This window comes from Toxorhynchites rutilus, chromosome 1, assembly GCF_029784135.1.
Source record: "Toxorhynchites rutilus septentrionalis strain SRP chromosome 1, ASM2978413v1, whole genome shotgun sequence".
NCBI classification, from domain to species: domain Eukaryota; kingdom Metazoa; phylum Arthropoda; class Insecta; order Diptera; family Culicidae; genus Toxorhynchites; species Toxorhynchites rutilus.
Window position 1 is genome coordinate 42,926,773 of NC_073744.1, and position 14,088 is coordinate 42,940,860.

Genomic DNA, 14,088 nt, shown 5'->3' on the forward strand with positions numbered 1-14,088 from the left:
ATTTATTAGACCGAGGGCATAGTGAATGCGATGCGATGCGGGCGCGGGCGCGGGATCGTTGGCGGGAAAGCTCTTTTGTTTACGACTGTGGAAATCGAATGCAAACCGCCCGGACCTGACGTAGTAAACGCGATGCGAACGCTATTTCAATGCGGCGAAACTGTGTGTGGAGTGTGGATCATCGAACGAAAATAAAGATTGAGTTGTTAAATTATTATTTTCGTTTTGTTCGATGAATTAAATAACTTTAGTCTAATTTACATAATGCATGTAATGAACACGTTACGTGAAGGGCTTTCCATTTACCATGTTCACAGATAAAAACGATCTCGCAATTCAACTGTTTACAAAATGAAGACATGTTATCATAGCTGGCATCCTTGTGCTGGATTGTTTACATGTAGATTGGTGTAGAATGAAACATCAAAAATACGCGCGATCTAAAGCGATCAGTATGTCATGGCACGCAATGAACTCCAATTAATCGCTCCGCATCGCATCGCACCGCATCGCGTTTACTATGTCCTCGGCCTTATTCCAACTACAGTAAGTTACATTTCATGCGACATTTAGCTAATTGGACTAGAGATGGGCAAAATGGTTCATTTCAGTGAGCGACTCAGAGCTGTGCGCTCAATGAGAAGAGCCGGCTCATTTGAGTGGCTCAACGGCTCTTTTCAAGGACTGGTTTACTCGGATATGTAAAGAATGGAAAACGTAAAACATAAGGTTTAAAACAATAATCAGTGCAGAGAATAGTAACAATTTGTTTTTGATTTCTCTTTAACCATATAATGTTGATCATGTCGAATTATCAGTCGGGAGAATATAGCAGTTTTTGATAACGACACAGTTTTCTCCCCATTTTATATCCCAAACGTTTACAATTTTTTTTTTTTTGAATGGAATGTTTTCATGATTAACTGTATTATATTAGTCGAATCATTTCATTCGATACCAATATGCGGGAGTTGCAAACCTTTTCATCTGCTCTGCAACATAACGCGCACTCCGTCACAGTTACTATCGTGGGGTACACACCGAATTGATCACTGACTCCTTGGCGCGCGTTCCGCCGAAAAGACCCTCGCAGTGTTCCTTCTTCCAATCTACTATCAGGCATTGGCAGCAAACATTTTGTTATTCCTACTCGCCAGATTTCGCTTACCCGTCGAGACGTGTACCGATTAGGACTTGCCCTCCAACTTGACGCGCAACCCGTCGCAGCCACCCTCGCGGGATTTCTCACCTGTCGAGACGTGAACCGATTAGGAAGGAAGCACCCTCCAACATAACGCGCGCTTTTGTCTCGAGATGATTCACTTGCTTTTTCAAACAAGCATAAAGAGAAACGGAGAACTTTAAGCGGTATAATTACATATTGTCTCTAGAAGATATCAGTTCATTTGCGCTCGAGAATTCGAATGATTGTGACATTGTATTTCTATTATTTTGGTTCTAACTTTATTCAAAAGTAAGTTATGAATTTTAGTTTTCTCCGATATGATGATAAAGACATTTGAAGACATTTTTCGTACCATGTGAAAATATTTGAAAAAATCACCTGGCATCCCTGATCATCAGGTTCAATCATAACAGGGGTTAGACATCAATTGAATATAGGCTACCCAAAATCAAAATCAATATGGCGTCATTTGTTTATCAACATATCATTTACGAGGATTGAAATCGAAAAATGCGTTGCTTTATTCTAACTGCATGAGCGATTTTCATATTTCGGTTTCACATGGAGGTGTTCACATTTAACATGGAGTTTAAAGTTAGCCACTATTCGACTATATAACCGGACCGAGTTGTAAACAACAGTAATTGATTGAACCAAAATGTCAGTAAACCGCAGCAATATTGGGTACACTGGCAATATGAGGGATTTGACGTTTTAGTCGTACCCCTGAATCATAAATGTCAGACTCTGTTTGTTGATGTTGTTTGTGTTTTCAATTTTCATAATCAGCTGTTCTCTAATTTTTGAAGCGTTTTGTTTTATATACATAAAAGCGAAAATATTCACGTTTGGAAAATGGCAAATTTTGATTGGGATGATCATAATCGTCGCCAGGTACAGGAAGGACGTGAAATCTTAGAACGAACATCGGCTAGCTTAGCTCGATCCAACCAAATCGCAATCGAAACCGAACAAACGGGGCATGAGGTGAATAATCTACTTATTTTTTTTTTTATTAAAGTAATGAATATGAAGACGAAGCTACAATCGGTGTCATACAGGTCATGTCCGAGCTGGAAGTTCAACGGGAATCATTGCTACGGAGCCAACGCAGATTGGAAAGCGCCAATGATGGATTATCAAAGTCACGTTCCATACTCCGGGCCATGCAAAGGAACGTACTTTACAATAAGTTGATACTCATTATGATTATCGTTATGGAAGTTTTGATACTAGCCGGAATGATATACAACAAATTTATTCATTAGTTTGATTCTGTACATTCCTTAGAATCTATATTTTTAATAACCAAAGTTGTAGTGTTTACCCCCATGCGATGTATTTTATGATCATTAAATTTTATATGCTGGACATTTTAAGTTTGGGTTATTTTGTAAAAGTTTCAATATATACACAATAGATAATGGGTCCTATTATAGAAATCGAGTAGAATTTTTCTCGTTAGCTACATATATTTTACTAATAGGAGTACCGGTGAGTTTCTACGTTTTTTTTCAAAAATACTTTAGTCAAAAAATTCCCAATTGCTGTGAAAAACTCATATTTCCTCCAAACTAAATGGAATACAAACTTTCATTCGAATCAAAAATACATTTTTTTTAAAATCTGCATTTTAGGACGATTTCATTTGGAACTGCTCATTATTTACCTTCGCATCCGCTCGCAAAACATACCTCTTTTATTTTTTGAGCTATTTAATAGCTCACTTGTTTTATTATTTCCACTGTTGATGTCTCAGACGGAAAAAAATGCTGGATAAATTTGCCGTCTAATGGTAATCGAATATAAAGATGTTTTTCGCTCCGCCGATGGTAACACTGCATTCCCCATTTCGGGACGATAATATTCGGCTACTCGTTCTTTCTGATCGAATGGTTTTTAGTGTCAAGATGTACAATTCACAAGAACGTGAATTTTTAATGAAATCGTATTACTCGAGCAACCGAAGCCTTAATGAAACTTTGTCCTGTTATAGTAAGAATTTCAACATTTCTCGTCATCGATCACTTCCTCTGGGGGTATGTGATGGACCGTTGCTATGTTAATAAGCCACAAAATTTGGAGGAACTTAAAGAAGAAATAACTCGGATTTTAAAAAGCATCGGAGTCGTAATGTTACAGTTGTGCATGAAGAATTTTGTTCACCGTTTAAAACGCGTTATCGAAAAAAGGGGTGGTCACATCGAAAATGTTCTAAAATAGGCTTTATTTTGGTTTTTATATGGTTTGGTTTTCTCCATATTAAACACCTTTAGCGCTTCCAAAAGTGTTTCGGGACAATTCCAGTTCCAGAGAGAACGACTGGAACAATTCTTGGGACCTCCCTTAGCCCCCACAATTCTTTGAGATCCACGGCCAATGGTCGGTACTTGCAAATTTTGCGACCATGTGTCTCCTCCAGATTCTGGTTCAGTGGAATAGCGACATCGATGATGGTCGCTCTTTTTTTTCATCTCATTTATTTATTTGTTAGGCTCATTAGCAGTTTAGCTGTAACAGAGCCGGGTTTTAATCGTGTACATGTACATATGTTTATGTTTCTATAAATTGCAAATTACACAGTAGTTAGTAGTAGCCATTTAGGCGTTAAGGTTTCTGTTCCATTGCATTATGGTAAATTACACAGTAGTAGCCATTTAGGCGTAAGGGTATTCTTTCTGTTCATCCATTGGACAGCGGAGACAGTTGATATTGATCATTGTTGAGTTATTTATAGAATAGCAGCCCGATGTGTCTTGCAGAGCAGAGCAGTTGTATGGATGAATCGATCTTATTTCGACCGTGGATCGATTTCCATCGCTGATGATGTTTGCGTGGACGTAGTTATTCTATAACAACACAAAGATGGTCAATTGAGGGCCCTGAGTTTGAACTCACGATCGATCGCTTGGTAAGCGAACGCGTAACCAAATGGCTACGAAGACCCCCTTGATGGTCGCTCTAGTCGTTAATCATAATATCTGGGCGGTTGTGGTGGATCGTGGTGGTGTGGTGGAAGGTCGGTCAGAACAGTGCTATCCCAGTACAGCTTGGAACGGTCATTTTCCAGGACAGGTGCAGGCAGGTACCGGTAGTTTGGTACGTAGTCTTCCAGTAGACCACATTGGAGCGCCAGTTGTCGTTGAACAATACAATCCACGTTGTTGTGACGCTCGGTGTAGGCTGCGTTGGCCAAAACGGGGCATCCTCCCATAATGTGCTATATGTTTTCACTTGATTGATGGCACATCCGGCAAATGTCATCAACGTCTTGATGCCAGACGTACCGCCTGCAGTTTCTTGTCGGCATTATCCTGTCCTGGATGGCTATCATGTCGGTTTCAACTACTGAAGAGAGTTCACCACGCGTTTGTCACAGATTAGATACGGTCTTGTCGACGTGTGGCCGGTCCAGTTGATAGGGGTGAGCACCATTCACTGCCTTCTGCTTCCGAGCTGCAATCTTCTCCACTGTCTGCATATTGCAGTTGAGTTGGTACTCCGTTGGTACTTGCGTGGTAGTGATTCTCTCTCCAGTGCCGATTGAGGATAGTTCATTCCGGTCTCTTTGAATACTTTCCTCATCCGCCTCTCAAGGTCTTCTAGGTCAGTTTTGCTCCATTTGACTACACCAAAACTGAAGGCCAGCAGGAGAACCGCGAATGTGTTGACCGCGCGTACGCGCGCGTGTTGACGGCGTTGAGGAAAGTTCTCAGGACACGGTTCACTCGACTCAAGAACTTGTCTCGCAGCTCCGTCTTGATGTCGGAGTGGCGAATCCCGGTGAGCTGTCGGAATCCGAGATATTTATAGGATTCGCCACGAACCATGTCTTTTATCAACTCTCCGTCATAGACTTCGTAACCTCCGGATTCGGTAAGCTGCCCTTTCAGCAGATGGACACAGCGGCACTTGTCGAGGTCGAACTCCATGCAGATGTCCCTGCTTATATCTTCGACAACCCGGATAGCTACACCTAGACGCTGACGTGAATCATCCATGTAGAAGGTATGGATCACTTCCTCCGAGCCATGACCGTTTCTGTTGAGCGTCCTACTGCAGGGGTTCAATGCCAGACAAAACCAAAGCGGGCTGAAAGAGTCGCCTTGGAATAATCCCCTCTTTATCTGCAGCGTTCTGGACTGCAACACATTTTCCCCATCACTGAGATGCAGAGACGTATTCCACTACCTCATCGCATGTCGCAGGATCTTAACGACGACGGGATCAATTTTGTAGAGCTCCAATACCCGGACGAAAAACGAGTGAGGTATGGAATCGTAAGCCTTCCTGTAATCGATATAGGCCATGCTTAGGTTCCGCTGGTTATATACCACCTGACCGACTATGGATGCGTATTTTCTTGCATCCTTTGTTCGCAGTGAGCAGAAATTTTGGAGGTTATGATGTTGCTTAATATCTTGTGCAGACTCGATAGGCTCGTTATCGGTCTGTACTTTGAAGGATTCAATGTGTTGCTGTCTCTCTGGAGGAGGAAGGTGACGCCACGGGAGGCGAATTCTGGGAGGTTGTGTGGGTCACGTAGCACCCTATTCAAGCACTCAGCTATCTTTTGATGTGCGACAGTCAGCTTCTTGTGCCAGAAGTTCTGAACACCATCAGAGCCCAGTGCTGCCCAGTTCCTCAGTTATCGCGAGGCTTCGCGGACATCGTTCTCTCCGGCGATGATAGATGGCATCTCTCCAATTTCACCACAATTCTCCTCCTTTCGTCTTAACCACATTTTCCCGTCGCGATGTTGTACTGGGGTCTCCCAAATACCAGCCCAGAAGTTCATAACATCGCTAATATCTGGCAAATCTTCGCGTTAGTCGGGCTTCTCGGCGCTAATGTGGTCGTAGAACGCTTTCCCGTTATGTCTGAACATCCGATTTTGTTCCTGGCGCTTTGCAGAGTCAGAGTAACGTTTCAGCCGTTTTATAAGGACGCTCAATTGCTGTACTAGTGTGTCGAGTTTTTCCGACAGCTGGTGAGCTCCCAGCTGGCGAAGTTTAGTAGGCTGCACGATCACAGCAACTTGGCGACATAATTTCGCCGATCTGCTGCCTCTTTTGTACGCCATCAGTCTTCCAAATGCTGCACGTATTCTAAACTTCTAGCGGTCGCCACAGCAGCACAGTAAACTTTCAGTTGCAGCTCCTCCATGTTCTCCATATTTTTTATGAGCTTTACGGAGGCTCCTTTATGAGCTTTACTGTACTTGTCAGCCTGCGAGAATGCTGCAACTTCGGGATCCTGGGGCGCGCCAATGGGTCTGTGTCGCGAAACTGTGAGATCGCCTCGTCGTAATGGAAGACCAGATCGCGTAGTAACTGTTGATCTGGCTGTGGATCTTCTGGCTCAAGGAGTTGTTGTACTGTAGCCTCCACTGGTACTGTTTCGCGTGCCCCACTCGCGAATTAATTGCTCAGCCGTACTGAACTCCGTCTCGACACATCGCTTGCTCTGTTTGTTCTGGAACTTAGTTCTCTCTACAACTGCTGCTTGATCTCATCGATTTGCGTTTGGGAGAGCATATTGTTGCGTACAATCGCTTCACGCCTCGCGTTCATCGCGTTTTGGTCAAGCCTCCCGACGAACTCTGGATACGCTTCCTCGAACATTGTTAGTATTCGAGGGCGACCGCTCATGTCCGTCTCCAAAGCAGTGCAGATGTAATAGGCGCGGATCACGAATTTGTTCATTTCGTGTGTCCACATGATCCGTCGCCTAGTGATACCCATAATTGTGGACGACTGTCGTCTGGCAGTCGCAACACGTATCGTAGGCGCAGCGTTTCTTCTGTGGTGTTGATGGCTGCTGTTTCCGTGTGGCGGTAACTTTTCGGGTTGAACCCGGATGGTAGCCCGCTCTTGCACATCGCCCTCCAGCCGCTGGCCGCTCGCTCTTAACCCCGTTCCAGAACCAGCTCCAGTTCGGGGACCCTTCTCGGTTGATCGCATTCTAATAATTCTTCTCGATCTTAGATCCATTTTTACTGGGTGTATCTCCTTTGCCCGAGAGACAGCGGGTTGGCAAGATATATTAAAGTCCCACCTTGCCAGAGGAACCTTTTCGGGGTGCCGTTCCTAACATGGAGATCAGACGCACACCTAAGCTTCCAATGGCCCGGGAGGACTTCCTCGGGAGAGATATAGCGCTCTGACTCGCTCGCACCCCCTCACTTAGCCACTTTCGACACCCGTTCTCGGAGCCAGGACCAGGGGTGGCATTGCGCATTTCGAAACGAGTAACTCGTTTCGAGAGAATTCGAACTCAAATCAAAATGGTTTTAGTATTATGTATATTTTTCAAGTTCATATTTTCGGTGTACTAGATTTAGAGCAAAATTTGTCTTGTAGAGAAGTGTTAAATTTTTGGGTTCGTAAACAAAGCTGGTCAAAGGCATGTCAAAATGGTCGAAACGAACAAAAATCACTCGTTTCGGAATGCGCAATGTCACCCCAGGTGTGTGGTTTCGGTTCACGCCCGATCTAAAAATGTCGTCATATGATTTTCGTGGAGGCGTGAGATACAAACATTTGAGACCAACGGGCAGGCTCCTACCCTAGTGTTGATCCCCATTTGAGAACCTTTTGACGTAGGATTACGTCTTTCGGGAACATATTGGGGTACGAATTGAAAATCGAAAATCGAGTACATCGTGGAAATTGTCCAATTTCAAACGCTTAATTCTCGGTCATTTCATGATGGATTGATGATCTTTTTGCGTCAATCGATTTCGGCACTTCATAACAATTTTTTATATTGAAGAAAATAATATATGTCATCAAACTAACTATCGAACAATTGAACAATCTCAACCCCTATCCTAACGGAAATACCCACTTCTGATTGGTCGAAATTGACGACGCATGCGGCTGGTCCCTAACAGAGACATCAAAACCAAGCTGCCTGGGGGAAATCGGCATTTTAAATACATGAGAGTAGGGGGAGCTTTTGTTCCTACCGAGATGTATTCCCTAACAGATACATCTAAACCAAGCTGCCTGGGGGAAAACGGCAAGGCAAATATATGCAAGTCGGCGGCATTTTTGTATTGCAAGTAAGGTGAGTGATATGATTAATTCTAGCAAATAAAATATAAATTTAGAACTTTAATGTTGGTAGCTTACCCTACAGATGGTGCGCTATCTCGCTATTATATTTTGTCACGTCCTAATTGATAGATTTCTCTACTTATCACCATATAACAGCTACATTCCGAACAAGTTTAATTTGACCCTAAATGAACATCAAATTGGAAATTTTCTTTTGCTGTGCGAACAGGCAGTTGTAATCGATTCCGCCACTATTTGGAACCCACTGCTAACCATTGCTTAAATACTATCTCGAGAATGCTAGAATGAAGCGAACAAACTATTACCAACTTGAGATCATTTGAAAGTTGTCCATATGTGTCTTGCTGTCCTAGCTTCTAATTTTGGGGACTCGTTTGCAACCAACCCGATTTGATGAGATACTTTTTGACCATGCCTTCCGCCACCGAACTGATCCCATGGTCCAGTTGGGGTCGTCCAAGGAGCACCGTTCCATAACAGAGACATCAAAACCAAGCTGCCTGGGGGAAATCGGCATTTTAAATACATGAGAGTAGGGGAAGCTTTTGTTCCTACCGAGATGTATTCCCTAACAGATACATCTAAACCAAGCTGCCTGGGGGAAAACGGCAAGGCAAATATATGCAAGTCGGCGGCATTTTTGTATTGCAAGTAAGGTGAGTGATATGATTAATTCTAGCAAATAAAATATAAATTTAGAACTTTAATGTTGGTAGCTTCGTGAAATTTCATGTCAATGACCGATCGTGTATTGTGAAAAATTTAGCAAAAGTGTAAGTGTAAAATTGTATATGGTAGCAGTTGTGTTAAAAATGACTTCATATATTAAACTGTTTAATTCAATATTCATAAATATAAACCAAGGTGTGTTCCCGCTCCAGAACAGGTCGTTTTGTTTAAGCTGTCTGTTTTGTTGTGTTCAAGGAAAGGAAAGGAAAGTTTATACGGCGTGAAAAATTGGAAAAATGAAGAAATATTAAAAAAGTGATTTCCCATATGCTCTACATATAGTATTAGGTGTTGTTAGTCCAATTAAAATTTGCATTGGGTTGAATATTGGGTCATAAAGTAAAAATTATAATAGAAAATTACGTATTCACTTTCAAATATGTAACATGCTTTTACTGATGAGAAAAATTTATAGTTGTGTTCGGTATTGGTAATTATCTTATATTACACTAGCTAACCCGGCAAACTTCGTCCCGCCCATTTACTTGATTAATTCTCGAGTAATGCAGAAATTTGTGTTTTATTTGTATGGCAGCCACCCCTAAGAGAGGGGGAGGGGTATCTAACCACCATAGAAACATTCATTGCACCCTAAAGTTTCCATATGCCTAATTTGGTTTAATTTGCTTGATTAATTCTCGGGTAATGCAAAAATTTGTGTTTCATTTGTACGGCAGCCCCTCTAAGAGAGGGGGAAGGGGTCTCAAAATATCACGAAAACCTTCCCCGGCCCCAAAAACCCCTACATACCAATTTTCATGTCGATCGGTTCAGTAGTTTCCGAGTCTATAAGAATCAGACAGACAGACAGACATCACTCCATTTATATATATATAGATTGGTGAGTTTTTTTCTTCATTTCATTCATACATATCACATGAGACATCTCGTCTAGGATCACAGAGGGCGGTTTTCATCATATCTCGTTTCACTTCGGTATCTTTTATCTGAAACGCACCATCCAACGACTGTTTACCATCCTTCTGTCATCATCACTCGGTAAACACTGGTGGAGTGAACAAACAATACCCAACAATCAAACAAAACGGCTCTCTTCAGGGCTATCAAATCATTATCAAAGAGTTTAACGATGTAATTCTTCAAACATATCCAAAATCAACAGATAGCCTAACGGAATCCTACGTCAACTATGCGGTCGTGTCTCGGACACAACCCTCCTGTGACTTTTTTTTTCTGATCTCTGATTTGTTTAATTTTGCAGACAGAAACGTTACTGCAAAAATTATTGACTCTTATCAGTTTGTTTGAAGGAAAAATATGAAAAGGCAACTGATAGTCCCCAAACATGATTTGTGGGATAAACTTTATTCACAATAATTTATTAAATTGACTATTTACAAACTATCGTTTTCATTATATATGATTCAATTAACTGATATTTTACCCTACAGATGGTGCGCTATCTCGCTATTATATTTTGTCACGTCCTAATTGATAGATTTCTCTACTTATCACCATATAACAGCTACATTCCGAACAAGTTTAATTTGACCCTAAATGAACATCAAATTGGAAATTTTCTTTTGCTGTGCGAACAGGCAGTTGTAATCGATTCCGCCACTATTTGGAACCCACTGCTAACCATTGCTTAAATACTATCTCGAGAATGCTAGAATGAAGCGAACAAACTATTACCAACTTGAGATCATTTGAAAGTTGTCCATATGTGTCTTGCTGTCCTAGCTTCTAATTTTGGGGACTCGTTTGCAACCAACCCGATTTGATGAGATACTTTTTGACCATGCCTTCCGCCACCGAACTGATCCCATGGTCCAGTTGGGGTCGTCCAAGGAGCACCGTTTTGAGACTAAGGTACCGAGTGACTGGCATGTTGAGAGAGTTGCACAGTTGTAGCTCGTTTGATGTTAGAAGCTGTACGCCGGGCTGCTGCTGCTGGAGCGGATCCGGAAGCGCCAGGTTGGATTGCACCGGGAACTGTTGCTGATGAGGGTAGAGATTCGACTGCTGGTGGTGGTGGGATTGGAGCCGCAAAGGGTCCGCTCCCCGTGAGCTATCCAAGAAGTTTCTGCTGCTGTATGAGCCGTCGGAGAAGGCCCGGTCTTCGGTGTGGTGCGTGTGCTTTTGGCCGGTGGAATTTAAGCTTCGGCCGTCGCTTTCGCTGTGGGTAATTGAAAATTCAATTCATGAATATCTAACATGAGAGAGAGGCGGTATAATGATGGAAATACCTTCTTTTTATCAGCGAGCTGGACAACGCCGAGGATCCCTTGTTTGTTTCGCATGAGGCGCCTTTGCTTCGGTTGTCCTGTCAAGATTTGTCTAATACAGCCGGGAATCGATTGACCGTTGGGACCAATTATACATGCAAGCTATTTTACGAGTTGGTTTTATACATCCGTTTATCCATTAGCCAAAACAAATGAATTCCGGTTGGAAGTTATTCGGGGAAAAAGTGAGAAAAAATAGAAGTTAGTACAATTTAACTACCAGGGGTACATTTACGGTCAAAATAGCTCTCATGTATAATCGAGAAACAGAGTATTTTACAGAATGGGTGGATGTTTGCTGTTAAGTATTGTACTAGTATTGTACAATGACATCAAGATTTGTGACTGCGATTCGAATACATCTAACCCATTTTGCAAAATAAATCTCTTCTATAATGTCTACAACACATACCGTTCGTCCATGTCCGTAGGGACCAGTGTTCCTGTGTTGGGCGGCGGCTGCATGCTGCTCGAAGTGGACACATTCGTCCATTCGTTGTAATCCGTTCCAGCGGTATCTGTTTAGTTCAGAAATACGTATACGTAGGGACCGTTCGCGTTCCAAAGATGCAATCAAACGCTCGAATTCCAACGATGTGTAGAACTGCGAGAAAGTGCGTAGTCTTTCGCGGAATTCTCTTTGATCGCGGCTCATGCGCGCTCGCTTGGCATTTCCCCGGAAGAAATTCGCAATCAATTGGTAGTCTCGAACCACTCGTTTCCGTCTAGCTCGCTCACGAAGTCTTCTAGTGTAGATATCCACTTGTGCTAGTTTCAGCAGCATATCGACGTCTTCGTCGTCCGGAGAGAGCGATAGAGTGGACACGAGCTGTTCCGCGGTTGGGTCATACTCCCTCTCGAAATCATCTCGATTAGGCATATACCCTAGTGCTGCCGATTCTTCGTTACTGCAATCCATTGGCGGCAGCTTTTGGACTAGCAACTGACTCAGAGGACCCGTATCATCAGAAGTGTGATCGGTAAGTTGTGGCCGTTGTTCAAGCGGTAAAGACCACGTGTGACGACCAACAGTTCCGTTCAAAAACTTCGAGACATATTCTTCTTTTGCTTCTTCCGGTGTACGAGTTTCGATGTGCTTGCTAATATCTTCCCAGTTACCAAACCCGTATTGTTCGATAGCGTCCAAAAGATGAAGTTCCTCGCGTGCCGACCATCCTCCTTTGCCACGATAAATGGACAAAATGCCCGAGTCCATAAACTGGTACGAGTGATCATTTCGATGTGGACCAATTTCGGCACCGGCAGCAAAGCACTACAATCACAGAACAAAATATTACAATTCTCGCAAAAACATTCAATATTATCAAAATGAGCAATTATTTAAATCTTTACGTATAATATCAATTATAAACAGTTCGGCAGATTTTTATAGGTATTTTTAAACATGAGGCAGGAATTTATGATTTGTGTTCAATCCGATGCAAATCTCCGTTCGATGTTACTTCAGCCAAATCTCGGCCTCGAGACGCAAAGCCATTTGATCGTTTGATTTAAACACAAATAAAACAAACCCATGTTTACAAAACAATCAATTTAAATGTTTCATTCGAAGTGGGGGTGGTATTCACTCGTAATTCATTTCACTAGAAATTCATTGACCATGACGTCATCGGCTCCCTTCGGAACGCCTTCGAGATAAGTTCGGGCAGCAAGGCAACATTTGACAGCCATTTTTCACTTGACTATTGGATACTTACTGCGAGACAAAGCTCGAAATCGGTGCAAACGACGCAATGGACCCGAATCCCGGGTATATCCTCCTGGCAATTGGTACAAGTGTATTTGGCGAATAATTCTGTGATGAAAGAGTGGCATACAATTGAAAATTATAGAATATTTTCATCAAATCTATCATCAGCTTGAACGGAATGCTTCTGCACACTTACCCGCCATCTTGATTGTACGCTTCTACTGCAGAAAAAGTCGCTGCTTTTTGGCATATGCACACGGAGAAATGAATTTATCAATGAATTTTCAGCAGAGATGCCAGATGTGAAAACACAAACGGATACAAACACAAACAATATACATTGGCATCATGGGAAAAGCAAATCGTAATTATCGAATCTGATAACAGCAAAGTGAACAGGCAAATAATATGACCTGAAGCTATCGTTCATTCATTATTCTTTAAATTTGTCACATAATTCGCTCTAGCTTAACGCCGATCGTGTGATGTCGTTTTCTGTGCCCCGTAATGATATTCGAAAAAATGAGCCGGCAACTCAGGTTCTCGGTACGATTTGAATGAGTACATATCGAGGTGAAGCAGTAGGCGAAGTATATCTGTATTGGCAAGTAAAATATCGTGTCGTAATTATTTGCATTCATTATGGAATGTATATGGAAGAAACAAAACAATGTTGAAAGTACTCACGATTGCATGGTAATTTGAGCGGTAAAAAGGTCCAGAGAGCAGTCGTATGCTTAGTTCTCGAAAGTAGTAACATTTTCGGTGAAATTTTGATTAATCAGCGATTATTCTCTCACATCATACACACCGACACTGAGAGCCTTCGAAACATCAACTTCATAACGTTAAAATAATGAAACTTCGTTTGTTTCTATGAGCGTGGGGGAGTGAAAATGGCACATGGAAATATCACTTTTATCCATCTTTTCGACGAGATTTCACAAATATTCACCGCATGCTATCTCATTAGTCTCATATTCAGCGAGAAAATGTACGATCGCTGCTTTTCGTCAAAGCTAAGACGTCATAGCTGAGAGTGTGTAGGTGAATCGTGTCGTTACACACTTCGAGTCCAGATTATCTTGTCATATACGTACCCTGCGCTACACATACAATGTCCCGTCCAAG

At 42.2% G+C, this 14,088-nt stretch overlaps 3 protein-coding genes across 4 annotated transcripts in view; 2 read left to right on the forward strand and 1 right to left on the reverse strand.

Annotated features, from left to right (window-relative positions):
• Positions 1-14,088, forward strand: part of LOC129762780 (L-dopachrome tautomerase yellow-f) — a 403,523-nt gene that overhangs the window by 14,727 nt on the left and 374,708 nt on the right. The gene's annotated exons all lie outside the window — the stretch shown is intronic.
• On the forward strand, positions 1,921-2,565 carry LOC129762784 (uncharacterized). Its single transcript, XM_055761322.1, has 2 exons — positions 1,921-2,173; positions 2,248-2,565. Exons 1-2 carry the CDS (start codon positions 2,042-2,044, stop codon positions 2,452-2,454), a joined length of 339 nt encoding a protein of 112 aa, XP_055617297.1. The 5' UTR covers positions 1,921-2,041; the 3' UTR covers positions 2,455-2,565.
• Positions 10,289-13,210, reverse strand: LOC129762777 (transcriptional adapter 2B). 2 transcript variants are annotated; one of them, XM_055761309.1, is made up of 5 exons: positions 13,154-13,210; positions 12,965-13,062; positions 11,659-12,519; positions 11,208-11,284; positions 10,289-11,137 (listed from the first exon to the last, which is right to left on the reverse strand). In XM_055761309.1, exons 1-5 carry the CDS (start codon positions 13,158-13,160, stop codon positions 10,705-10,707), a joined length of 1,476 nt encoding a protein of 491 aa, XP_055617284.1. In that variant the 5' UTR covers positions 13,161-13,210; the 3' UTR covers positions 10,289-10,704. The 2 variants fall into 2 exon arrangements, with proteins under 2 accessions (XP_055617284.1, XP_055617285.1); XM_055761310.1 differs by having other exon boundaries at positions 10,891-11,137; positions 11,208-11,348; positions 13,154-13,207.

Excerpts from the sequence above, each read along its gene's own strand:
- LOC129762777 (XM_055761309.1), bottom strand. Across the intron at positions 11,285-11,658 it reads CCTACGGACATGGACGAACG|GACAACCGAAGCAAAGGCGC; the intron begins GTATGTGTTGTA and ends AAATCTTGACAG. Across the intron at positions 11,138-11,207 it reads AGCTCGCTGATAAAAAGAAG|CGAAAGCGACGGCCGAAGCT; the intron begins GTATTTCCATCA and ends AATTACCCACAG.
- LOC129762784 (XM_055761322.1), top strand. The coding sequence starts at position 2,042 with ATGGCAAATTTTGATTGGGATGATCATAATCGTCGCCAGGTACAGGAA. Across the intron at positions 2,174-2,247 it reads CCGAACAAACGGGGCATGAG|GTCATGTCCGAGCTGGAAGT; the intron begins GTGAATAATCTA and ends GGTGTCATACAG.